The following is a 26,315-nucleotide window of genomic DNA, read 5'->3' as shown; positions in this document are numbered from 1 at the left end:
AGGCTTTATACTACTTTTTCACAACTGCACAAGTGCTCCTCGAGACCCATAAACACACCTTAATGAATTGAATTGGTGGAGTTTCTCTTTTACACACCATTTAGTTATTAACTCAACCTCCCTGACACCACTTGAATCCATCTGTGATGCAGCTGTAAGATGCTGGTGAGGACACAGGTAAATCACACAGCCGACTCAAACATAAGCAATAAGGATTTATTAGTTTGCTTCAAAGAATGTCTCTACTGCAGCAGCTGCAATAGATATCAAAATGCTGTTGGGTGTAAATGGAGGACAAAGGGTTTTGCTGCTGGGGGGGCGAGGCTGCTGAGGTCAGGGTTCAGGACAAGAAAGAGTCACAAGCTTAGTTGGCGGGGTGAAAAGCACCCCTCTGATGCCACTGCATGTCTCTGATGCGCCGCACCGACTGGATCTGAGGAATCTGGGCTCCGAACTCTGCGTTGTCCTTATACTCCCCCTTTTCAAACAGGTACTGATAGCCTCTGTAGCCTGGATACTGGTAGCCCACCCAACTGGTGCACCGGGAGCACAGAGAGGGAAAACAGACGAGAGCGAGTCAGAGGCGATTGTGAACATGTGGGAGTGATTTACGTCTGCAGGATGGATGGACTCACGTGCCGCTCTGAACCCGAACAGAGGAGACCTTCTCCTGGTAGCCGTGTGCGTGAAAGCTGGGGACGTCGTCATCTATGATTTCTATCTTCTTACCTGCAAAGCTGGGGTTTTCATAAAGGACAATCTTGTGCTCCTGGCTGTCCTGAGAGAGGAGCGAAGCATTGAACCTCAGGGGGATGAACTGTTAACGATGGGAGGACTGACGAGAAGATTAAAAATCTTGGCTTTTCTTACCACTTTAATTGGGCGGAATGCAGCGATGATGTCACTGCGCCTGCTGTTGGTCCAGGAATCCCAGCGAGGATACTCCCCCTTCTCAAACACATACTGCTCCCCCTTACAGCTGGGCTGCTCGTACCCCACCCATCTGAGGGCGACATGGAGACATGAAGGATTGTGATTAATGGAGGACAGAAAACACTTTGATTTCCCTCCCTTCCATCCCAAACTCCCTCTGTCTCTGACTGCACTCTTTAAGTCCTGCTCTAGTCCGTCTGTCTGTCTGTCTGTCTGTCTGTCTCTGACCCACACTCACGGTCCACACAGCACCAGTATGGAGCCCACTTTCTCCACGCCTGCTTCCTGGAGGTTGTTACAGGGGCCAGTCAGCTCATGGCAGCGTCCCTGGAAGTTTTCCTGCTCATAGATAACCAGCTGTGTGCAGAGAGAAGAGGAGCAGATCTGTTTGTCCACCATGTTGTTTTGGCTTCGACAGTGCACATGTGATGTCTGCAGGATGCGAGGAGAGCTCGTCGAAGGAGAAACTGTGATTGAACTCTGAACGTGTTGCATTTCTTCTCACCTTAAACGCACTGGCGCCGGGCTGCTGCTGCTTGGATGCAGGGTTCTGGTGGTCTGTGGCCATAGTGAACGGATCAGCACGAAGAAACTGAAAAAACAACAAAAAGGCAGAAAATTATAACCTCATTGTTTCTGAGGAATATCTACAGATGTGTAATTTATAAATCTTACAGCAGGTCAAACTGCTGTTGATCTTGATGATTTATTATTATTATCATACTGAACTGACGTAGACAAAAGAGCCTCTCCCTCCAAAACAGACTTCACATCCTCCTGAATACAGAATCACAGCAAATCTAAACTCTCAAATACGCAGAAAACAAACGCTGATAAAAAGTATATATAAACTTTATAAAATACAGCAAAGCGAACACGACCCTCTTACCAGTACCTGTCTGTGCCAGTGTGTTTGTGATGGCACGAGGAGCTCAATATATACGGGTCGCCCAGGGGTGGAAACTCTGCCAACAGTACCCGCAGCGTCCAAGCCGGCCTGCAGATCGGCCTGCCATAGGCCCAGCACGCTGAAATGTGGGGTCACCGTGTAGCCTCCCCCCACCCCGGCCCATCACACACCCACAAAGTTATTTCATTAGTTGTCAGTTTTGTGCAGCCAGTCATTGTTCAATATCCACATGATTCAGCACAAACAGTGCCAAGAGTCCCACACCTACAATGAGAGGCAGAGAGAGAGAGAAGGACTGTAAAAGACGGGTGTTACTGTGCCGGAGAGGCTCAATAACACAACCACACTGCTGAATATTCACACAAAGTCGACGTTTGTTTAATATTCCCCTTCTAGAAAAGAAAAGTCAGGCTTCATGTTGAACGTTGTCTTCCTCCTGTTGGCACTGATAACGTTCAGTAAAATAATAGAAAAACAATAAAGCTGGTTGCTTTATTAGATGAAGTGGTCTCATGTTAATAATCCTGCAGGAGGAGAATAATACCAGGTGCTACTGAAGCAGAGTTTCTGTGTGAACATCGACAAACGTCTGTTTTTATGTAACCTGTGCTTCAGATTTAGATATTAACATTTTAAATTATGATTTGTTCTTCTGTCGCTCCGAGCTGGAAGGGAGAGCATTTAGGGTTTTTTTTAATACGTACAAGTACACAAAGAAATGATGATGACTGAATCTTTGCATCTTGAATCTTTAAAAGTCTTTTTTTCTTTAAACTACATTTAAATTTAGGCAATAATTAATGTGCTCAACATTAATGTGGGGATGTGTCAGATGAGATTAATAGTTTTATAGAGCAGATTTATTATTCTCTGCTCCGTCCAGAGGAGAAACGTCACAGCAGAGAGAAATTATAAGACAAGATAAATAAATATAAATATATATATCAGTGTAAACTTCTTGCTTCTGGTCAGACACGTCAGAATATACTTTATAACATGTTTTTCTTAAACTATTTTTTATTTTGTTTTGTTTTCAGAATACATTTGCATTCATTTATTGGCATAATGGAGAAAGATGATAAGAAATAAGAGCATGTAAAATGACAACATATAAATACAAATGTAAAGATGTGTGCATTGTAAAGTATGATGATTGAATACTGAGTGCAGCAGAGTTACTGCAGAGCTGAGTGACAGCAGCAGATTAACTTCACATCGATCCTACCAAACTGTTTATCATCAATATCAGACAGCTATGATTATAAATTCTGAGTTCTGACTGCTGACAGGGAGGAACAAGTCCAGAGACAGGCTGAGTTTACAGACTTGGAAAGAAATAAGATTATTCAAAAGTGGAACAAGAATAAAAATGTAAACACAACAACAGAATCTTCTCACAGCTGAAGATCTGCAGGGGATGTTTCACGATGCTGGAGGTGAAGTGTTTAATGTAACACAAAGAAAAAGAGGATCGATCGAAAGAAATACGATCATGTAAAAATAGATATGTGTGTAAAAATATGTGAAATAAACGGCGACATCACATCATGACTTTAATATTTACAGATATGTGCTTCAAACTACAATAAAACTGTAATACTTGATAATAACTTACAGCAGATTTGTAAATGCACAAGTCAATGCACAGTTTAATAATTTGTCAGGTTATGATCGAACATTAAACTAAAAATGTAACTGAGTGATTTGAATCATTGCACTGTTGAAATATAAATGTAAATAGTATAAATAATGGAGTTATTGTTGTTGACAGGGCGACTGACACTTCGACATGGAGAATAAATACGAAGAAATAAGAGTTTGTATATAGAGTTGAAATTTATGATGAACTGAATGGTGAACTGTAATATGAATATATAATAACTATAAATGTATAATTCCACTGCGGGGAGATTATATTTGGTATCACACAGATTAAATATACTTATGAATAAATTATAGAGTCACAGCTGTTGACAGAGTCAGAGTCAACAGATGAGCAAAGAGAGGAAAGATAATTAAAAATCATAATTATGTGCATTAATGTAAACTTAGTATACTTCATATAAAGAATAGTTTATATGAGCTGCAATATAACGACAGTATAAATAATATCGAGTTTGATCATTTGGCACAGGAGGCGCCAGAATCAATAAATATAGCAGCTTTAAACATGTCGCGTCCTAAAGTGTTCGTTATCTTACACAACGTGAACACGATGGGCAGAGAGTTCAGCCACTTAAAGGAAACGAGCAGGGCGGCCATTTTGCATCGTAACAGTACAAATCAGCTGCCGTGTTTCTGGTCCGACACAGTTATCAGTTTATTGATCCATCAGCAGCTGAGGAGACGATGGGATGTGAACATCTGGAGGCTACATGTTTGATGACGTTAGCTAACATTAGCATTCGGCCACCTCCTTCCTAACAGTACAGTTTGAGTTCATTCACAACTCTCCTTCTGTACTGTGTCACTTTAGCTACGAGGTGGTTTAATGCTAATGTGAGCTGCCGTCTACAGGAAGCTAACAGGTTGTTAAACCTCACGTCCTTCCTGAGCTTCATTTTCTCTTGTTGATAACGACGTGTCAGACGTTCTCTTTTTACACGAGATGAAACCTGAAACACAACGTTCGAGTTTCCCACGCTGAACGTGACGTCAGAGGAAAATGGCCGCTGTGTGAATATCATCTGATTCAGGAAAGAGTTCAACGTTAATCCTCCCATTTTTCTATAAAAACAAATTGTGTTCAGGCAATTATTTGTGAATGTTGGACAAAAAAAACGTTATTTAAAATGTGTTGATTTTAAACAGTGTTGAACATTTTTAAACTTCCCTTTTGAGCTAATAAATAGATGCGACGCCTCTTCAGCTCAGGCTCGCTCTGACATGTTCTTACCTGTACCGGCTGTTTGTTGGTTTGTTTTTGAGTTCCATCATTTTGTGCAACGCTTCCTGTCAGAAACTTCCTCCAAGTGGCTCTTAACTACCTCACTTGTGACACAAAACCAGGAAGTCGATCAACGTTTTACCTCCACTTTTAAAAAACTAAGATGAATATTGGATCCATGTTTGTTGTGTGTGTTTGATCTAAATTTGTCACTTCTGAGGCCTTTTAACCTCCAGCTGAATGAAACGTGTGTGATACGAGGCGGTCGCTGCGTATCGATATGATTTCTATTGATTGTCTCTTTAATCATTTCTGTTTGTTTCCATCCTCACGGTGTCACTGCATTAACGCTGGACGCCATAAGGTGGAAAGATTTCGTTCAGTGTATTTGCTCTTTTTGTGAACTGTTGTTCAGTTGTGGTCACACCCTGCTGGAAAAACCAGCGCAGACCAGCACCAAACACAACATACTGTATGCTGATCACCAGCAAGACCAGCAAATGTTCTGGTGCTGATCTGTGCAGCAGGGTACTTTCCCGTCACATCTTCTTTAAGTCTTCATAATTCGCCAAAAAAGAGACAAAACACAAAATATACAGTTAAAGATCGAGTTGACGGAGGTTTCTGTGTCTCATCGTGACGTCTTGACGTTGATAATCGTGTGTTCTGCTACGTGACGGTCCGTCTGTGACACGAACAAACAGCGGAGGAGGTGAACACACATGAAATTAAACATTTTTATTTTAAATGTTGATTAGTCTACTGAAGGCCAGACGACATCATGACAGGAGGGTTAAACGCACAGTGACGACTATGGGGGGGTGCACTCTCATTAGTATGACATCACTTCCGCCGCTGTGATGCAGATGTGCGTCCACGTGTTCAGCTCAGCGAGCGACGTGCTGCTGAAGCTGCAGGAGGCTCTAACGCGACACACATCGCCTCATCAGGAGCAGAAGTGAAGCTGCGACTCATGTTTTCCACTTTGACTCACAAGGAGAACATCACCAACACACTCCAGGTCAAACATCTTTTTATTCGCCACTGAAACAAACATGGCACTCCTCTCTGGGCACAAGCAGCGTCTGCTGTGGTTGGGTTAAGGTGGAGGGTGGGCAGAGGCTGGGGGAGGATGGGTGAGGGTGGGTGAGGATGGAGGGGGGTTCCTTGGGTGTGTGAGGATCCTGCTCAGCTGGCTCCAGCTGTGGCGGGCGGGGCAGGAGGTGCTGGGGCGGGGTCGGGATCGGGGCCTGGAGCCGGAGCTGGAGCCGGGTCAGGGACGATGAAACAGCCCCTCTTGTGCCACTGCATGTCCCGCACACGTCGGACTGACTGGATCTGAGGCGCCGGGGCCTCCCAGTCGTTCCAGTGCTTGAAGTCTCCTCTCTCGAAGATGAACTGGCGCCCCCTGTAGCCAGGGTACATGTAGCCGACCCATCTGGAGGGAGGAGACAGAGAACTGGGTCAGACTGAGTCCAGACATGCAGTTAGAGACGACTGACAGGAAGGTGTGTGGAGGAGCTTACGTTCCATTCAGGGCCTTGATGCTCGCCACACGATCCTGGAAACCATGGCCCCACAAACTGGGAACATCATCGTCCACTATCTCCATCTTCCTCCCAGTAAATCCAGGGTTCTCGTACAGGTGGAGCTTGTGATCGGCGCTGTCCTGCAAGAGGGGGGGACAGACGCAGAGTCAGAAAACAGAACTGAGACATGTTTTGTGATCGAGCGTCGGTGTTGTGTGGAGAGATCACCCACCACTTTGAGAGGCCTCAGAGACAGGAGGGAGTAGCTGCACTGACTGTTGGTCCAGGTGTCCCAGCGTGGATACTCGCCCTTCTCCAGGATGAACTGCTCCCCTGTGAACCCGTGTCGGTCGTAACCCGCCCAGCTGAGAGGAAACACACGGAGATCAGACACCTTACCACCTGCTTTCTGTCTTTTTTTTTGTTGATGTTTCAGGTCTTGTATTGGACAGGAAGTGGATGAAGACAGACGTCCACCAGCACAACAAACACATGGATCTAACTCACGGTCCCGACTCCACTATCACAGATCCGACCTTCTCCAGTCCCTTCTCCGTCACGTCTTTACACTCTGCAGAAAACTCCGCCTTACAGCCCTGGAAGTTCTCGAACTCGAACAGCACCACCTGGATCACACATGGAGCGGGAAGTCAGGAAGGGATTCAAACCTGCAGCATCACCTGCAGACACGTCACTTCCCGGGTACCTTGTACGTGGCACCGGCTCCACCCTGGCTCTTCCCAGCAGCCAGCTGCTCCGGGGCGCTCTGCTGCTCCGACATCCTCCTGATCCACCGCTCCTCCACTTTGTGGCAGCAGCACACACACAGACAAAGCAGCATCCATCAGGCGTTCACAGGTGGAGCACAGACAGACGCACACAGCAGGAGGAGAGCTCAGAGTCACAGTGCAGTTTGAAACTCACCCTTTGAACAAGAGGATTGTGTTAATGTTGCTTTAAAAATGTGACAGAGAAGATTGAAACACCCATCAGTCCTGAATCTGGATCCATGACACCCAAAGAAATCCGCCAAACCTGCGACTCCACTCGCTGCAGCACCACCTCACTCCTCCACCACAGCACTGGCCTTATGATTGCTCCCTGTGTGTCCAGAGTGGGGTTGTTACCTGGGTATGCCTGCTAGGAAGTGGTAGTGTCCCTCTTTGTCAGTGCCACTTGGTGTTTGGTGGGGTTGAGCCATTAGAGGGCAGGGACAGGGGGGGTATTTATGGTTTATTTCTGGCCACAACAGCAGAAAAGGGGGAGCTGTTGATACAGCAAGTCTGTCGCTCACATTGTGTCCGTCACGCTGCCTCTCAATAGGCAGCTGTGTTGGCACACGCCGCGCTGCCCGTCCGCCTGGCTGCCACCGAGCGCTGTGTGCGGGCACACGGAGAGAGAGCCAAGAGGATTCAGCAAACAGCCCCGCTCAGCACAAACACACACACACACACACGCACACACACACACACACACACACACACACACACACACACACACACAGACTACACCCAGTCTCGACCGAACCCAAACTTCCTGACAGACTTCTCATGAATCTGAGTTACGATCATCAGCAAGATCGAAAATATTCACACTGTGAAACAGCTGAGTGAAACTCATTAAAGGAACAGTTCACTCAAAACTGAACGTTAAGTGGATCTGATGTAAAGTCTGAAGGTGAAGTGTCGTCGTCCACAGAACATTTCTGGAGCTTCACAGTAAAACAGAGTTGCAGCGTTCTGCTGAACAACTGAAGCAGCTGAAATCTTGATTTAAAATGTAAAAAACAACCAAAACAACATGAAATGACTGGATTTTCATTTGTGGGTGAACTGCTCCTTTAAAGAATAATCAAAATCACGTGTTGTGTGTTTGTGCATCATGTGTAACTACAAATCTACAGACAGATCTGTACCAATCAGTTCAGCATTCAAATAAAAACATTCTCGTGTGTTTCTTGTGTCTTCTGTCAGTTTCTGATTGATACTAACTTATAAGACAGGAAGCTTTAAACTCTCATTATTATGGATCATACATCGACATCATTGGGCAGATTTGAACTAATATCTGTGCAAGATTTCCACAGTTTGAGATTATAGGGAGGTGAAAACATGAGGAGAGTATTTAGGTCCAGTTTCAAAAAATTCTCCAGGTAGCAGCAGCACCACGCAGTTATTTCAAAATAAGAGTCTTTTTCCTCTTCTTTCATGTGTGTTGCTAAGTCCAGGTGAGTCCAGGTGATTCCAGGTGATTCCAGGTGAGTCCAGGTGAGTCCAGGTGTGACTCAGAACTCAGGACTACACTGTAGGTGGGTGATCTGTGATGTCTTTGGCCACCTCCTCTGTTCAGAGACGGTCGTTCCAGTTTGGCACAGATTGATTCTTTTACTCCTCGTTCAAACCATCTGTCTTCTCTGGACATCATGTTTTCATTGTTGTCCTCACAGGGACGATTTGTCTCCTTCAGATGTCAGTGGACAGCCGAGTGTTGACCGGAGGAGTCGGCCCTCCTGTGCTGTCCATTCGTTTCTGGAGAGGCTGTTTTATCTCCCAAATGTACAAATCTGTGCCCTCCATAAACTACATTCCTCTGTCTGCCTCAGTGTGTTGGCAGGTTTAAAGTGAACCGGGATGTTTGTTAAAGATCCTCCTCAGATGTTCTGTGACTTGGGGAATGACGACGTTGTTGAGTTTTACTTTATGTAAAAACTGCAACATGTAAACATTTCCTGACCAAGTGAAGAACAAAAGATCATTTTAATAACAGATTCAAAGATATAAATTACTGAATGACTTCAAAACAAGATATTTCATCTCATCTCTCCAAAATCTAATGATATTAAATCTTGGAGAGCTCAGAAGTTTTACGATTCTACGATCTACGATTCTCAGCTGGACTGGATGAAGTTAGAAATGGACACGGTGGCTCCGTCCAGAACCAAACAGACTCTGTCTCAGTTTCAGGTTGTTGAGGGGGAAAAGATCCCATTCTGAAGAACTCTCAGTGGTCTGAGGTGCTAAAGGTTGATGGGAAATCACAATACAAGCAGGATTATTCTTCTATAACTCACAGATCGTGACAGGTAAACACTCATTTTGATGGGATCCTCTGCAGTTTTTAAGTCATATCAGGGGGTAGATGAGTTACCTTTGGAGGGATTTGGTGCATTTTGGAAATATCTTTAACTAAGGAGCAGCGTGTGAAGTGTGTTCCCACTTAACAGAAGTATAGAGGAATCTAACACGTTGATTTGCCAAGTACAATGCATAGTGCTTCAATATTCTACAAAAATATCATGGAATTACAAACTGTGAATACTGAGAATCTTAGATTAATATGGCAAAGAGATGTAGAACATGAAATAAGCAAAGAGAAATGGCATAATATAGTTTCCAGGGTTGGTTGGGCAGATTTACACATTACAAAATCATACATAGATGCTATTTTACTCCTGTGAAGCTTTTTATAACGGGCTCAGCAGAAGACAAAAGGCGTTGGAGGTGTCCTGTGGTGTTACCTTTCTGGAAATACGTATTAAGGAAACCGGTGAGGTTGTTTGGGACAAAGGATACTGGAGTCTCCACTGTTCTGTCTCCTGGCACACTTTTACCACAAGGACTCAACAACGGACAACATGCTGTGATACCTGCAGGCCTCGTCACTGCAGCGAGGCTGATACTGACGAACTGGAGGAGCTCACGTAACGCAACTGATGACTGTCTCTCGTTATCTCAGGAAAACAAATTAAATCAACTCATTATCACGGGAAAATGGAGGAAATAAAATGTATGAATGCATGACCCTTCAGGGCTTCTGTAGATCACTCTGACTGTCGGTCAGCTGTTTTTAACCAGGAGAAGAAAAGTGAACAGAATCAGAGAAATATCAGCAAAGCCTGAGGAGCCAAGAGATATTTGACAACTACAAACTTTGATGTTTTCAAGAGTGGAGCAGGTTTTAACTGAGGCTCTGTTGTAAAAGAGGAGACAAAGTTCAGGTTGACAGAGCTGCTCCTCGTCCTGGAGGGAGTCACAGCTCCATCAGCCCTCCCTCTTCTTCCTCCTCTCACACAGCAGCTCCACTCTGTCACTAGATTTCCTTGTTCCCTCCCCTTCAGATCTACAGTCTGTGGATGGGCGTAACTGAGCTGACAGGTTTCATTCGCTGCACAAACACTTCCTGTTCAGATCAGAGCTCAGACTAGTTGCAGTTATCAGGAAGTGAAACTCAGACGGTCGTTGACACTGAGAGGTAAAATGGCGCAGAAAGCAGTTCAGCTGGACCGAGAGACTTTCTCTTGTTCCGTCTGTTTGGATCTACTGAAGGATCCGGTGACGACTCCCTGTGGACACAGCTACTGCAAGAACTGTATTAAAGACCACTGGGACACAGAGGATGAGAAGAGGATCTACAGCTGCCCTCAGTGCAGGAAGAGCTTCACACCGAGGCCTGAGCTGCTGACACACACCATGTTAGCAGCTTTAGTGGAGCAGCTGAAGAAGACTGAACTCCAAGCTGCTGCTGCTGATCTCTGCTATGCTGGAGCTGAAGATGTGGCCTGTGATGTCTGCACTGGGAGGAAACTGAGAGCTGTCAAGTCCTGTCTGTTCTGTATGATTTCCTTCTGTGAGAAACACCTCCAGCCTCACTTTGAAATCCCTGCTTATGGAAAACACAAGCTGGTGGAGCCGTCAGAGAAGCTCCAGGAGAACATCTGCTCTCGTCACGATGAGGTGATGAAGATGTTCTGCCGTACTGATCAGCAGTGTATCTGTTATCTCTGCTCTGTGGACGAACATAAAGGCCACGACACAGTGTCAGCTGCAGCAGAGAGGACTGAGAGGCAGAGAGAGCTGGAGGGGAGTCGACACAACATCCAGCAGAGAATCCAGGACAGAGAGGAAGATGTGAAGCTGCTTCAACAGGAGGTGGAGGCCATCAATGGCTCTGCTGATAAAGCAGTGGAGCACAGTGAGAAGATCTTCACCCAGCTGATCCGTCTCATGGAGGAAAGACGCTCTGATGTGAAGCAGCAGGTCAGATCCCAGCAGGAAACTGAAGTGAGTCGAGTCAAAGAGCTTCAGGAGAAGCTGGAGCAGGAGATCACTGAGCTGAAGAGGAAAGACGCTGAGCTGAAGAAGCTCTCACACACAGAGGATCACAACCAGTTTCTACACAACTACCCCTCACTGTCAGCACTCAGTGAGTCTACACACTCATCCAGCATCAACATCCGTCCTCTCAACTACTTTGAGGATGTGACAGCAGCTGTGTCAGAGCTCAGAGACAAACTACAGGACGTCCTGAGAGACACATGGACCAACATCTCACTGACAGTGATGAAAGTGGATGTTTTACTGTCAAACCCACAACCAAAGAACAAGACCAGAGCTGACTTCTTAAGATATTCACGTGAAATCACAGTGGATCCAAACACAGCAAACAGATGTCTGTTATTATCTGAGGGGAACAGAAAAGCAACACACACGAGTCAACAACAGTCTTATTCTGATCATCCAGACAGATTCACCGAGTGGCGGCAGGTCCTGAGTAGAGAGACTCTGACTGGACGTTGTTACTGGGAGGTGGAGTGGAGAGGAGAAGTTGGTGCAGCAGTCGCATACAAGAATATCAGCAGAGCAGGGAGGTCATATGAATGTGGATTTGGATTCAATGACAAATCTTGGATGTTAGATTGTTCCACATACAGTTATAAGTTTTATCACAACAAAGTCCAAACTCCCGTCTCAGGTCCTCAGTCCTCCAGAGTTGGAGTGTACCTGGATCACAGTGCAGGTATTCTGTCCTTCTACAGCGTCTCTGACACCATGACTCTCCTCCACAGAGTCCAGACCACATTCACTCAGCCGCTCTGTGCTGGAGTTTGGGTTTATTCTGAATCCTCTGCTGAGTTCAGTAAACTCAAATAGTCTGAAGTCATTTCAGGGTCAGTGGGTTAAATTGTGTGTTTCATTCCTTCAGACTTGTTGTGTTTCCATCATTGTTGCTGAGAGCTGATTGTTGTGGCATTTCTTCACTGCACACAGATCAACCTGTCAATCAAACATTGTGGGCGGTACTTTGACGCCTTCTTGTTGTTCTGTAAATGTTGGACTTTGTTCAGGCGGCGCTCCTTCCTGTGTCTGTTCAGCCACGGAGGCTCTCGCTGCTCCTGATGACTTCACTTCACATGATCATAATCAATAAGGAGATGCTTCATTATTTGCTTGTACATAGCTGAGATTCTGCTCCAACACACTGACTGTGTGGATGAAGTGAATCTGATCATGAAATCACTGAACAAGAGCGGTTTAACAGACTTTACTGACGGGACGTGTGAACAAACTGAAGCTTTAAATCATGAATAAACAAACATGAACAAAGTCTTTTCTCCTCGTCTTCATTCAGGGTTTCATACAGAGCTGACGGAGAACATGTCAAACTAACATGAGAGTTCATAACTAGAAGAATATGTTTGACTCATGATACAAAATGATCCTGACTTCATGTTATAAAACAATAAGAGCAATAAAATATAAGATAAAACATTCAGAAATCAATGATCTGGTTGGACTCGTGCTCCACTAGCTCATCATTTACATTTTTATTGGCAGCCAGAGAGTCAAAGATAATAAGACACAATCAACTTAATCATAGTTACCAATACATTTTTCAGTTCATATAAAGTAAAAGTGATAGAACAACCACAACAACAAAAAAACATAAAACAAACATGAAACAAACACATACAGAGGCGATCAGTCTGGGTTACATATACAATAAATCAATGAATTTAGTGGGGAAGGAAAACGAGAACAAAAAGATGAACAAAAAAAAAACAGTGTGGTGATGTACAGAAATCATCTGTATCTCAGCAGCTCAATGGGAGCCGATACAATCTGTAAACAGTTACACAGCAGGCGTGTACAGGCTGACTGAACTCAAACCCAACCAGAAGCTTCAGGATCTTTCAGGGTCGTCTGGAAAGAGGGTAACCTGCGTATCATGTTAATTATTTCTCTCCATAAGAGACAATGTTCCTCATTACACCTTTCCAGAAGATTAGCAGCAGCTCCCTCCATAGAAATTGTCTCTAGGAACGTTTGCAGCCATCTTCCTTTTTCTGGTGGTCCGCGTCCTTCCAGTTAGTAGCCACGAGTCTTTTGGCCGTCATACATCCGGTTATTATAATTTGTTTGTTATATTCAGGCCATGCTCCCTTGTCCATGTAGCTCAGTAGACATAATGTCGGGTCGCAAACAACATAGTGAGCAATAATTCCACCCACCCCAATAATTACACTTTCCCAGAAGGATTTTATTTCTGGACAAGTCCATACCACGTGGAACAATGTACCTTTTTCTTGTTGACAGTGCCAACAGCAGTCAGAGACAGAGGGGTTCATACTGTGCAGTCGAACAGGGTGAAAATATCTTCTGTGAATAATATTACAATTTACCATTTCATTCTTTACTCATTTTGATATTTTATTAAAAAAAAAAAATCTTTCCAAATTTGACTCCATTCTTCCATTCCAATTATTTCCTGTTGGGCAGTTTAACATTTTATAAAGTTTAGCAGCAATCTTATGTTTCTGTTTGACCAGTGATTCAAGTATGATTTCCACCTCTGACACTGTCGTCAATTCTGTGTGAATCTGAAAGTTTGGCAAAAGATTTTAATTTTCTGTCCCTGGATTTTATCCAGTCACCAATAATTCTTATAGCTTTACTTTCCCAAAGATCATTTTTAAGAGGTTTGCCATTTAAGATGAGCTTATAGTTGTTCCACAAGGGGGCATTCGGAGAGTTGTTGACTTTAAAATTGATCATATCTTGAATTTTTTTCACCATAGAGCAAGAAACTGAATCAGAGGCTTATCATGTGTTTACATATAGAAGCATGCCACATCCCTTGTAATGAAAGCTCGTCTTTTTGCACATCTAAGGCTTCCTGTTCAAAGCTCCCAGCTGGTGTCTCTAACTTCAGCCCCGTAATGTCGGGGTTGGGTTAAAGGGACGACTATGGAAAGGGGAGGTGAACCCAAACGCAGTTACGCAGGAGGTAAGATAAGGGAAACACAAGGCGAGATTTATTACACAAAGCTGAACGCAACAATCACAGTGTGTGAAACCAAGGGGGTCCAAAAAACCCAAAAACAAAGTAGCAAAGAAAGCAGCAAGACAAAGTACAAATCAAAAATCAAAGTTCAACTCAGACAGGAGCACGAACAGCCCAAAACAAACCAAGACAAACAAAGACCGGACAGGGAGTGAGGGGAACACACAGACTAAATACACAGGCACTGATGACATGACGAGGAACAGGTGAGGAGAGAGGAGGGAGGAAGCCAGGTGAGGTAACGAGGGGGAGGAGCACATGAGAAAACATGAAGGGAACAAGACAACAGACAGAGGGAGCCAGAGGGGAGAACATAGGAGAAGCTCAAAGGACACATGAGGGCATGAAAAATCAAAACATGAGACACAACAAGACATGAAAAATCAAAACATGAGACACAACAAGACATGAAAAATCAAAACATGAGACACAACAAGACATGATATAAAGACATGAATCAAATACAAAAACCAAAAACCAGATACAAGAACAAACACAAACAGGAATCATGACACGTAACTCACATCAAGGGATATCAAACGCTATATAGTATTTATATATATTTCCCTGATATTCTCAAATATATTTATTGAGCTTTTTACATTTTAACAAAACAACATTGGTCTGGACAGTTTATACACATTTACATTTCACATGCACCCGACCAGCACAATGAACAGGAAACAGTCCATCTTACCACCCCTGCCTGGAAAAAACAATCATTAAAAAAGGACAGTAAGATAAATAGAATAACACAAATAAACAAAAAAAACAAATAAATATGTAAATAAATAAATAAATAAAAGAAACACTAATAAGAGAAAATAATAATAATAATAATATATATATATATACATATACATACACATATACACATATATACACACATACATACACATATACACATATCAATCTTTATTTATATGGCGCTTTTCATACAGAAAACAGTACCTCAAAGTGCCTCACAGAAATAAACAAACAACAGCAGAAAAATAGAAACAGCAAAGTAAAATTAGGAGAAGATAGTTAAAAGAACCCAAACCCTCCCACCCCTTCAGACATGGACAGAGACATACACACTCATACACACACTCACACATATGCACGCGGACACACACACACACTAATACACACCCATACAGTAGCTGTCACTAAAGAGACACGGCCGGACAGCGAGACCTGGTGCATGGAGGAAGCTACTGTTCAGGAGCCAGCCACACCGGGAGAGATGTCGGGCCAAGGCCACAGGGAGCACCACCACAGAGACCACCCCAACCCGGGCAGACAGGAGGCCCCACACCAAGGTGCAGAGCCCTCTGGTCACCCGGGCCGGAGCCCTCCATGGGACAGCACCCCCCGCAGCCAGACCAGAGACCACCCCCAGCCCGGCAGGCCCCCATGAGGAAACACTGGAGATTAAAAACTGACAGACTAAAACAGTAAAATAAAGCAAAAAGCATAGAAGCTGAAAACACGAGGGACTAAAACATAAAAGTATAAAGGCTAAAAGCACAAGGGACTAAAGGTTAAAATATGAGAGATTAAAACAGTAAAAGAAAAAATAAATAAGTAGATAAATAAAATAAAATAAAATAAAATAAAATAAAAAGGATTTAAATGAATAAATAAATAAATGAATAAATAAAAGTGCTCTGATTAGCATGGCATAAAGGAATTAAGAAGAATTTAAACTTCAATTAAAAGCCTGGTTAAAAAGGTTGGTCTTGAGCCTCTTTTTAAAAACCTCTACAGTCTCTGCGACCCTGAGGCTCTCCGGCAGGCTGTTCCACAGTCGGGGCCCATAACAACTGAAAGCCTCCCTGTGCTTTGTTGAACTAACCTGTGGTGGTTAAAAGGCCGGTGCCAGAGGACCTCAGGGTCCGCGGGGGCTGACAGACTGAAAGCAGGTCAGATAAATAAGAAGGCCCAAGACGGTTAAGACATTTAAAAACTAGTAAAAGAACCTTAAAATCAATCCTGAAACGCACGGGGAGCCAATGAAGCGACTTTAAAACCGGTGTAACCACTCGTGCAGCTGAGTTTTGTAATAATTGTAGATTCGAAATGCTCTTTTTGGGAAGGCCAGAGAGCAGAGCATTACAATAGTCTAAACGACAAGAGATAAAAGCATGCATCAGCACCTCCGTGCTGGCCTGAGAGAGGAACGGGCCGACTCTGGCTATATTCTTAAGATGGTAAAAACCTGCCTTTGTTATATTTTTGATGTGTGGAATAAAACTGAGCTCAGAGTCAAAAATCACACCCAGATTTTTCACAGATTGTGATGGTTTAAAATCCTTTAACTTTGGTAAAAGTTTCTCTTTCAGGCCTTCAGGACCAATGAGTAAAACCTCTGTTTTGTCCTGGTTGAGCTGTAGGAAATTTGCTGCCATCCATGTCTTGATATCTAAAATGCAGTTAAAAAGGACATCAATAGGCCCTGTGTCATCAGGAGACACAGCGATGTACAGTTGCGTATCGTCAGCATAACTATGAAAGCTGATGCTGTGCCTCCTGATGACGTCCCCAAGGGGAAGCATGTACAGATTAAAGAGAGTTGGACCTAAAATTGACCCTTGGGGAACCCCACACTTTATTTTGTGGGTTTCTGAGGAACATGTATCCATACTTACAAAGAAGTGTCGGTCTGTGAGTTAAGAGACGAACCAGTTAAGAACAGTACCAGAGAGGCCGACCAGGTTCTTCAGTCTATTTAATAAAATGTGATGGTCTACTGTACCGAAGGCGGCAGTTAGATCCAGCAGTACCAAGACTGTGAGTTTATGGTTATCGAAGTTGCACCTGATGTCGTTTAAAATCTTTAAAAGGGCTGTCTCAGTACTGTGGTTCGTCCTAAAGCCAGACTGATACTTCTCTAAAATGTTGTTTGCAATTAAAAAATCATTCACTTGATTGAAAACAAGTTTTTCCAAAATTTTACTTAAAAACGGTAAGTTGGATACAGGCCGATAATTATTAAAGGTGTTGGGATCTAGGTTGCTCTTCTTCAGAAGGGGCTTCACCACCGCCGTTTTAAAGGAGGCGAGGAAGACACCCGTCTGAAGAGAGCAATTCACCATATATAACAGCTGATCCTCAAAAAATCCACAAAGTGTTTTAAAAAACGGTGTGGGAATTGGGTCTAATAGGCAGGTCGTGGGCTTTACTTGGGAGAAAACTCGACCAAGTGTCCTTGCATCAACCAGGGCAAAACTCTCTAGTGTTTCCTCGGGTAAAATCAATGATCCAGGTGTGTCAACATTTAAAATCTGTTGAGGTAAGAGACTCGTTCTGATGTCATTGATTTTACTTCTGAAGTGGTCTGCAAAATCCTCGCAAAGGGCGTCAGTTGGTGTTTTGGAGGATCTATTAAAATGTGTGTTTGTTAAAAAGTCAATTGTGGAGAAGAGGAATTTTTGGTTGTTTTTATGTTCGTCAATTAGCTTTTGGAAATGGAAGATTCTTGACTGTTTGACTGCGTTATTGTAGGTTTTGAGGTGTCCACGTAAAATTTCATGGTGAACGGTTAACTTTGTTTTTCTCCATCTCCTCTCAGCACTCCTGCAGTTTCTCTTGAGTTTTTTAGTTTCTGTATTTCTCCACGGGGGTGTAGGTCTTGTATTAATGTTTTTTATTAAAAGTGGAGCCACTGAGTCCAGCGCTGATTTTATTTTATGGTTAAAGCTGTCAACAATAAAATCACATGGTGCTGGTAAAATTTCTGCAGGAGTGCTCTGTAAAATCTGGATAAAATTTGCAACCACTTCAGAAGTTAGGTAGTGTTTCCTCACTGTTCTCACTGGGGCCTCCCGCTGGTTAAAACTGGTGATTGTAAAAAACACACAAAAGTGGTCAGACGCAGCCAGGTCCACAACAGAAGGCGCACCAATGGACAGGCCGTAGGTTATGACCAGGTCCAGGGTGCGCCCCCTGCTGTGGGTCGGCTGCGTGACATGCTGATTAAAATCTAGACAGTGGAGAAGGTTTAAAAATTCTCTCGACATTGAATCTAAGGAATTATCTATGTGTAAATTAAAATCACCGGTTATCAATATTCTGTTATAATTGCTGTGAGTTATTGACAGTAGCTCTGAGAATTCACTGTTAAAAGAGGTGGAATAGCGGGGTGGTCCGTAGACTGTAATACAGAGGATGGGGGGGCTGCTAAAAACAAAGGCATGGTATTCAAATGATAAATATTTGTTAAAAAAGACTTCATTTGACAACATGGTGTCTTTAGTGATTGATGCAGTTCCACCTCCTTTTTGTCCCCCTCTTGTAGAAAATAAAAAGTTAAAATTTGGTGGGGAAGCCTCAGTGAGAACAACAGGTGCATCAGTGCCAAGCCATGTCTCTGTCAGGAGAATGCTGTCTAAACTGGTATCTAAAATTAAATCATTTATGATAAAAGATTTGTTTAAAAGAGAGCACACGTTCAGCACGGCCATTTTAATGTCCGTGCTGAACGTGCGCTCATCATGTCTTTTCAGAGGAATGTTAAAAACACAGTTTGGTCTAAAAACAGTCCTGCGTGTGATTCGTCTGCGTGAGAGTCTTGTTTCAATTGTGTGGATGTCGTCCTGTGCCTCGGGGGCAACTGAATGGGGGGCGTGTGTCGTGTAGGTAGGGGCGGGTGCAGGTGAGTGAGTGGCAGGCGTGTTTACCGTGAGTCAGGAGGTGGGTGTGGTGCAGGAACGGACAGTCAGGTCAATGTTGACAGATAAAAGCCGTGATCCCTCCTGGTTTGGGTGGAGGCCATCCCGTTTAAAAAGGTAGGCCTGTTTAAAAACGCTGTAAAATTGTCGACAAACGGGATACTTTTTGTCAGGCAGTACCCCTTCAGCCACAGGTGCAGCTGACGAAGGCGGCTGGTGGTGACGTCACCATACCTAGGTGGGGGAAGCGGGCCGGCGATAATTAGCCGCTTCCCCGTGTCCAGCAGGCGATCCACGAGGGAGATGTAATCGCGTTTTAATACCTCCGACTGCTGGTTTTTGAGGTCGTTGATGCCGGCCTCCAGGACCAGCGTGGAGGCCGAGCTGTGCTGTTCGCTCAGCTTGAGGGCAGAGGATGCGACCTCATTCACGCTGGCTCCAGGGTGGCAGAAGGTCCGGCCGCTGTGTGCTGCCACGGGCCTGACCATGGAGGTCCCGACAACCAGCACAGAGGGGGTGCGCCGCTCCACTGGCTGCCTGGAGGTGCGTCGGAGGCGGGATGGGGCGACGCCGGATGGAGCCTGAGGCTCGGATTTGTGGCGCCGTGCTGCGGTTTTTCCTCGCCGAGACCCTGGGCTGGTGAGAGCCATGACCAGTTGGATGAGCAGGTCCCGTGGGCGAGCCGGACATGGCACCCACGGAAGGGAAATCCTGCAGGCTTAGAATGTCAAACCTGTTATCCAGTGGAAGATCCGGGGGCGGAGGAGGAGGAGATCGACGAGCCCCAGCGCCCCTGTGCACCACTGACCAGTGGTCCCCCAGCCTGAGTGGAGTTGAGCTCACCGGAGCCTCCACTCCATCCTCCCGTCTGAGGCACAGCGGGTCCGCGGTGCGTAGGCAGGAGGTGGAGGGTGCCGATGACTTAGGCTTGGCTCCCTGGTGGTGCCAGCGGGACTCGGCTAGTGCCGGTGCCGGAGTCTCGGTGGTCATTGAGCCGGTCCATGGCAAGGTGGTGTTGTCCATGGTCGTCATGCTCCGGTCACCAACGCCGGATGTCCTCAGGTGGGAGATCAGCTTTGCCTGGTTTGTGGCGACAGTGGAGAAATCCGTAAGGATTTTGTCCTTCTGTTTGAGGTCAGCCTTCAGACCAGAGACGCTGTCCCTCAGTTTTGAGAGGGTGGGGAGGCAGGATTCACACACGTTAGCTAGTTTGCTAATGTTTAGCGAAGTTTAGAAACTTTTGTGCTGTGTCACTGTTTGTCAGAAAAACTGGTTCTCTTTTTTTTTTGAAGAAAATCGCTTCTTCGATCGTCAAGGAGGGTGAACGACGCGACTTCCCAAAACAGCACACATACATACACATATATATACACACACATACATACACATATACATCCCAGATTGTAGTTCTGACATTTTCAAAATGACCAGGCTGCTCAGTGTTGAGAGCAAAACGTGGGAAAAGAGCCAAAGGCTCGCCAAGGACAACACTCGAAAGCACCGAAGCCACTGTAGAGCCGGAGAAGTGAAGATATGGAGTCCAAATGTTCATAAACTGTCCCGCTGAAGAGTGAAGCAGACATGTCAGGTACTCAGGGGGAAACATTCCATAACCATCTTGTGCCAGTTTGATTTAGTGGAGGGTTTGTCACTTATCCAGGACAAAAAGATGTTTTTCCTCGCAGCATGAGAGGATGCTACACAGCCTGGTAGAGTTACAGTCCACAATAGCATCTTGACTGGGGGAACCCAGAGTTAAAGACAGAGGGTCCATGTGTCACACAACACCAAATATATTTTCCAGATCTTGCAAAACATCCATCCAGTACGCTTGAATTTTAGGACAAGACCAGATACAATGCGTATAGGTGCCCACTGAGATTTTACATGTTAAACATGCAGGTGAGAGTTGAAGGTTCATTTTATGCCTTTTGTTAGGAGAGATTTGTAAACGGTGCACAGTCTTAAATTGCAGCAATCTGGCACAGTTACACACAGATATTTTCTTTGTTTGAGCCCATATCTTAGTCCATTTATCCTCATCAATATCCATACCAAGTTCACCTCTCCACGTCTGCATAACATCCTGTACATTTATCACATCAGTCTGGCTTAAGACATTAGTTCTTAGCTGGGCCAAGGAGGAGTAGTTGCTCGACTGCCGATGTGCTGCATCAGTATTAAGAGTAGTTCCCCTGTTAACGAAGTCCCGAATCTGCAGGTATTTGAAAAAGTCACACCTCGGGATATTATACTTTTCTTGAAGTCGTGCAAATGATAGCACGGATGCACCCTGAAATAAATCAGGCATCCTCTTTATCCCTGGAGATGTCCGAGTGTTATACCCACCATCCACCATGCCTGGTAGGAAGTTAGGACTGCCCTGAATTGGAGCCAGTGGAGATGTTAGTCCAGACCTCCCTTCAAATGTTTGTGTAATAAACCATGTTTTTAATGTATTAGAGGTTATAGGGTTGTTTTTACAGTGGCTCCTGGCTGACTTTAAGTAACTGACTTTAAGCCCGAGGTCTGTGACTTTTCTAGACTCAGCAAGTCAGAAGTAGAGTCGTCCTTGACCCATTCTGCTATGAATCTTAAACGGGATGCTAGCTGGTACCATCTGATGTTGGGAAGATCTAAGCCACCCTTTGAACTAGGAAGCTGTAATTCTGCTACTTTCAGCCTGGGCTTTCTCTGGCTCCAAATGAAGTCACTCAGCCAGCCATTAAGCAGCCTCAGTACTTTGCCTGACAAGAGTAGAGGAATCATCTGTAGGGGGTATAATAATCTTGGCAAAATATTCATTTTAATGATAGAAACTCTACCGAGCAGTGACAAAGGGAGCGGGGCCCGTCTGTCCAGGTCCTTCTTTATGGAATCTAAGAGGGGGTTAAAATTAGCCTGCAACATTTCATGAAACAGAGGTGTAATGTAAATGCCCAGAGAAACAAAACCTGTCATGGACCATTTGAATGGGAATGAGGGTAGCGAGTTAGTTCTATCTCTAAGGCTTCCCACTGGCATAGCCAAAGATTTTGAAAAATTAATTTTGTAACCTGAAAAACATCCAAACAAAGTAATTCCATCAACAAGACGAGGAACAGAAGTTTCAGGCTCCAGCACATGAAGCAAAACATCGTCGGCGTAAAGAGAGATTTTATATTGGATGCCACCCACATTTATGCAACTGTTTCAGCATCTTGTCTTATGGCCTCAGCAAGAGGCTGTATTGCAGGATCAAAAAGGGCTGAGGGGACAGTCCTGACGTGTGGAGCCATGTAGTGGGAAACTGTCAGATCTATAACCATTGGTGATGACTGCAGCCATGGGATTTTTATATAACAGCTTGACCCATCTAATAAAAATGGCTCCCAAATTGAATCTGTGTAAAACATTAAACAGATATGACCGTTCAACGCGGTCGAACGCCTTTTCTGCATCCAATGAAATGATCATGCTGTCAGTTCCTGTGTCTGACAAATATTGATAATATGCAGAAGCCGCCTGACATTAAAGCTGGAACTTCTACCTTTGATGAAGCCTGTCTGATCCTCTCTGATGAGAGAGGGAAGAACCTTCTCGAGACGAAATGCCAATATTTTGGATAGTAATTTAATGTCCTTATTCAGAAGAGCAACAGGTCTATATCCTGAGCAATTCACTACAAAAAAACCTGACTGCAGGCTTTTAAGTGCCAACAAGGCCTCCTCCCTGGAGACGGGAGCATCTAATTCTTGTTTTTGGGAGTCGGAGATGGTTGGAAGGGTTAGTTTCCCTAAAAAGGATTCCATCCTATCTGAAACTCCCTGTGGTTGATCTGATTCGTACAACCTAGCATAAACTTGCCTGAAAGTGTTATTAATGTTTTTGTTATCAAAGTGGCGGGTGCCATTCCCATCTGAAACTGAAGGAATCACTTGAGGGTCCCTTTTAGTTTTGGTCAGATGAGATAAATACTTACTGGGCTGATCCCTGTACTCATATAGCCTTTGCTTGGAGACGAGTAACAGTAACCGGTCAGAGGTTAAGCTAAGCGCACTTTTGATATCTGTCAGCTCTTTTTCCAGTTTCAGTTGCTGTTCTAATTGTTTTGTCTTTCTCGAGGCTGAGTGAGCTATGATTATACCCCCGATGTACGCTTTAGCCGTTTCCCACAGTAAGGATGGGTTGTTAGGAGAATTAATAGACAAAAATATTCTAAATTCACTTTTCAGATAAGAGATGAATTTGTCATCTTTCAGGAGACGCGAGTCGAACCTCCAGCGCTTACTTTGCACAAATTCTATGTCAAGAGACACTTCAAGGAGCAGAATTGCATGATCGCTAACCACAATATTGCCTGTTGAGCAGGAGGACACAGACTGTACCAAAGACTGGAGCACGAAAAAATAATCAATCCGTGTGAGACACTTATGAGGAGGGAGTAAAAGGTGAATTCTTTATCAGATGGGTGTAATGTTCACCATGTATCAACCAGGTTGATTTCCTCACAAGTCGACAGGAGGGATCTAGCCTGGTTTGTCAGAGAAGAATTTCCAGGGGGATGTTTATCGAGACCAGGATGAAGTCAACAATTAAAGTCACCTCCCACCAAGGCCAGTGGAGAAGATACTTCTGCAAACTCTGAAAGTGCTTTGGCTAATAAATCTGGAGAGTAATTCGGTGGGCAGTAAAGATTCACGATAGTAATTTCTTTACCATTTAAGACACGATTTATAATCGCAAATCTGCCGTATTTGTCCTTTATACACTTTTTTAATTGGAATGGGAGATTCTTATGTATCAGTATAACAACCCCTCTGCTGCTGGTGGTAAAAGAGGAAAAGTGCACCTGACCAACCCAACTGTATTTCAGCTTGAGATGCTCATTGTCCTCCAAGTGGGACTCCTGAAGTGGAGCCACATCTGTCCCCTCCCTCCTCAGCAGAGAATAAACCTTTCTACGCTTCACACTACAACTCAAGCTCCTTATATTCCACGAACAGAGTTTTAACTTATTAGTTGGCATCAATCTGTTGGCAACTATAATGAGATGAGTTGAGGATCCATACAGATGACCAGAGAGGCAGTTTTATGTATCCTATAGAACTTTGTGCTGTTTTTAGGTAGTTTATCTGAATATGTCAACATGATACACCGAATGTGAGAGACCAGTACCGAGCATGAACTACAGGTAACACAGAACCAGAACATATGGAACCACAACAGGAAGAAACTATACATGTGGGAAAAAGAGAAATGTTGAAAGAGAAGAAAGTGGATACTGGGGGTCCCTCCAGGTTGCAGGATTGCTGTTTGCCTCCACTGGGGTAGAAATTGTTTCTCACACCATGTAAACAGAAACAAAGCAAAGCAAGTGACATAACCCAGTTGACCGGGGCTCACAGCAGCACCCTGTTACATGACAAGCAATCGTTTACAACCTGTAAACCTCTAAATGTGAATCGTCATCTGCTCCTGAGCCGGCTGGACTTCCATTGACTGAACACTGGTGTATAATTAACCAAGATGATACCTTAATATATATGATAGTGAGTAATCATTCACAGGAGTGTAAGATGTATAATAAAGCAGTACAGTCACCAGTATACATGACCGACTGTCCAAACTCAGCTCTCATATGGTGGAAGAGTGCGTCATTCCTGACGTGCTGCACTGGCTGTGAAGGTCGGAGCCTCTGCCGGGGAGAGGAAGGTTTTCTTGGTGCCATTCAGTGACACTTGTAACTTTGCAGGAAAGAACATGGAGGAATCAGCACCGATGTGTCTGAGATGTTGTTTGTACTGCAGCAGACACACGCACATGTTTTTAACACTGACCGGAGGGGTTTTGATATTCCAGGTAAAATTTCTGAAAAGAACTTCAGTTTCTCTGAAAAAAACTTGTCATCTAGGGGAAGTGGGATGGCAGCCATAAATAAACTTATCCTGGGTAGGACGTTCATGTTTATAGAGTCTATTCAACCCCAGATAGTCAGTGGGAGGATTTTACACCTTTCCATATGTACCTTGATATCATTGATAAGGTTTTTCAAATGATTTCAAAGTTACACCAAGATAACACATTCCCTCAGGAGACCATTTGAATGGCAAAAGGGCATCGTCAGTTCTGATTAGAGCTGAAATGCAATCCAAGGGATTGTGTTGCAGATCAGGAAAAAATAAATAAAAAATGTTGCTCCCTTTTGGTCAAATACATCATGTTTAAGATGTGGATGGTATTTTTGTAATCACATCCTTCAAATTATAGTATAGTACAGCTCATAGTTTTGAAAAGATTTCAGGTTCAACACAAGAGACAAATAACACACATCATTTTCAAGCAAGTTAAACCTGCGACAAGTCATTTTCTCTCTCGTGATGTGATGTTTCCCTCTCCATTCAGCAGGCAAATTAAACCTGAAGTAGGCAACATTATGGTGGTTTTCAGCAAGTCGATGTCACAAAGTTGAGGGAAACAGGAGGTGGACCCAAACGCAGTTAGTCTCCGGAGGCAGGATCAGGGGAAACAAAGGACGAGCTTTATTGAAACCAAAGCTGCACTAGTGCAACAAACAAAGGGAGCAAAACTGGAAAAGGACAAGCAAAGTAGCAACAAAGCTAAAACAGCTAAACAAAGTGCAAAGAAAAAAGGCAAAGTACAAATCAGAAAGCAGAGTTAAAATCAAACAATCAAACCAGAAATCTGAATCCGAGAAACACACACCAATGGAGACAGAAGGAAGTCGGGAAGAACATCACACATCAGAAGGAACACGAGACAGAAGCAATGAACTGACAGAGACCGAGGCGGAAACAAAGACTTAAATACAGAGACACACTGATGAGAGGACGAGGAGCAGGTGAGGAGAGAGAGGAGGGAGGAGGCCAGGTGAGGTAACGAGGGGGGAGGAACAGAGGAGAAAACACTGACAGACAGAGGGAGACAAACTGCAACAAGGGGAAAACACAGGAGACACTGAGAGGACAAGAGACGCAACACAAAGACACTGAGCTTTAATAAGATTAACACAATACAGAAATAAAGACAAAACATTCGGATATCAATCTCCAGCTCCGCCCTCTTTTCCAAATATGGTGACTTCTGGCTCTAAAAATCAAGATGGCAGCGCTCGTGATGCCAAAAGCCTTAAAACCGGTCGTCCTCAAACCAACAGATGACGTCACAGTTCACCAAAAACTGGTCTGATGAGTTTTGTTTCGACACGTCTGAAGCTTGAAATGCTGCTTTGGCTCAGGATGAGATTCTGACGCTCAGCTGTTTTGTCACGAATGCTTCAA

At 44.2% G+C, this 26,315-nt stretch overlaps 3 protein-coding genes across 3 annotated transcripts; 1 reads left to right on the top strand and 2 right to left on the bottom strand.

The window, feature by feature from the left end:
* Nucleotides 1-302: 302 nt before the first annotated feature.
* crybb2 (crystallin, beta B2) lies at nt 303-1,896 on the bottom strand. Its single transcript, XM_037098335.1, has 6 exons — nt 1,829-1,896; nt 1,439-1,525; nt 1,172-1,290; nt 871-1,003; nt 636-778; nt 303-533 (listed from the first exon to the last, which is right to left on the bottom strand). The coding sequence occupies exons 2-6, from the start codon at nt 1,499-1,501 to the stop codon at nt 365-367; spliced, it is 627 nt and encodes a 208-aa protein (XP_036954230.1). The 5' UTR covers nt 1,502-1,525; nt 1,829-1,896; the 3' UTR covers nt 303-364.
* A 4,022-nt stretch (nt 1,897-5,918) lies between these two features.
* On the bottom strand, nt 5,919-7,446 carry LOC119019587 (beta-crystallin B3-like). Its single transcript, XM_037098334.1, has 6 exons — nt 7,387-7,446; nt 6,966-7,184; nt 6,767-6,885; nt 6,492-6,624; nt 6,257-6,399; nt 5,919-6,168 (listed from the first exon to the last, which is right to left on the bottom strand). The coding sequence occupies exons 2-6, from the start codon at nt 7,098-7,100 to the stop codon at nt 5,919-5,921; spliced, it is 780 nt and encodes a 259-aa protein (XP_036954229.1). The 5' UTR covers nt 7,101-7,184; nt 7,387-7,446.
* Nucleotides 7,447-10,195: 2,749 nt separating this feature from the next.
* On the top strand, nt 10,196-12,643 carry LOC119020314 (tripartite motif-containing protein 16-like). Its single transcript, XM_037099578.1, has one exon. It carries the CDS (start codon nt 10,516-10,518, stop codon nt 12,187-12,189), a length of 1,674 nt encoding a protein of 557 aa, XP_036955473.1. The 5' UTR covers nt 10,196-10,515; the 3' UTR covers nt 12,190-12,643.
* The last annotated feature ends 13,672 nt before the right edge of the window (nt 12,644-26,315 follow it).

The sequence above is a fragment of the Acanthopagrus latus genome, chromosome 5 (genome assembly GCF_904848185.1).
Source record: "Acanthopagrus latus isolate v.2019 chromosome 5, fAcaLat1.1, whole genome shotgun sequence".
NCBI classification, from domain to species: Eukaryota; Metazoa; Chordata; class Actinopteri; order Spariformes; family Sparidae; genus Acanthopagrus; species Acanthopagrus latus.
This window is presented reverse-complemented; position numbering and strand designations above follow the sequence as displayed.

What these genes read in the sequence shown, in the direction of transcription:
- crybb2 (XM_037098335.1), bottom strand. Translation starts at nt 1,501, where the DNA reads ATGGCCACAGACCACCAGAACCCTGCATCCAAGCAGCAGCAGCCCGGC. An exon ending in CCGGCGCCAGTGCGTTTAAG is followed by an intron (nt 1,291 to 1,438) that starts GTGAGAAGAAAT and finishes CTCTGCACACAG; the next exon opens with CTGGTTATCTATGAGCAGGA. An exon ending in GTTCGGGTTCAGAGCGGCAC is followed by an intron (nt 534 to 635) that starts GTGAGTCCATCC and finishes CCGGTGCACCAG; the next exon opens with TTGGGTGGGCTACCAGTATC.
- LOC119019587 (XM_037098334.1), bottom strand. Translation starts at nt 7,100, where the DNA reads ATGCTGCTTTGTCTGTGTGTGTGCTGCTGCCACAAAGTGGAGGAGCGG. An exon ending in GAGCCGGTGCCACGTACAAG is followed by an intron (nt 6,886 to 6,965) that starts GTACCCGGGAAG and finishes TGTGTGATCCAG; the next exon opens with GTGGTGCTGTTCGAGTTCGA. An exon ending in GTGATAGTGGAGTCGGGACC is followed by an intron (nt 6,625 to 6,766) that starts GTGAGTTAGATC and finishes GTTTCCTCTCAG; the next exon opens with CTGGGCGGGTTACGACCGAC.
- LOC119020314 (XM_037099578.1), top strand. Translation starts at nt 10,516, where the DNA reads ATGGCGCAGAAAGCAGTTCAGCTGGACCGAGAGACTTTCTCTTGTTCC.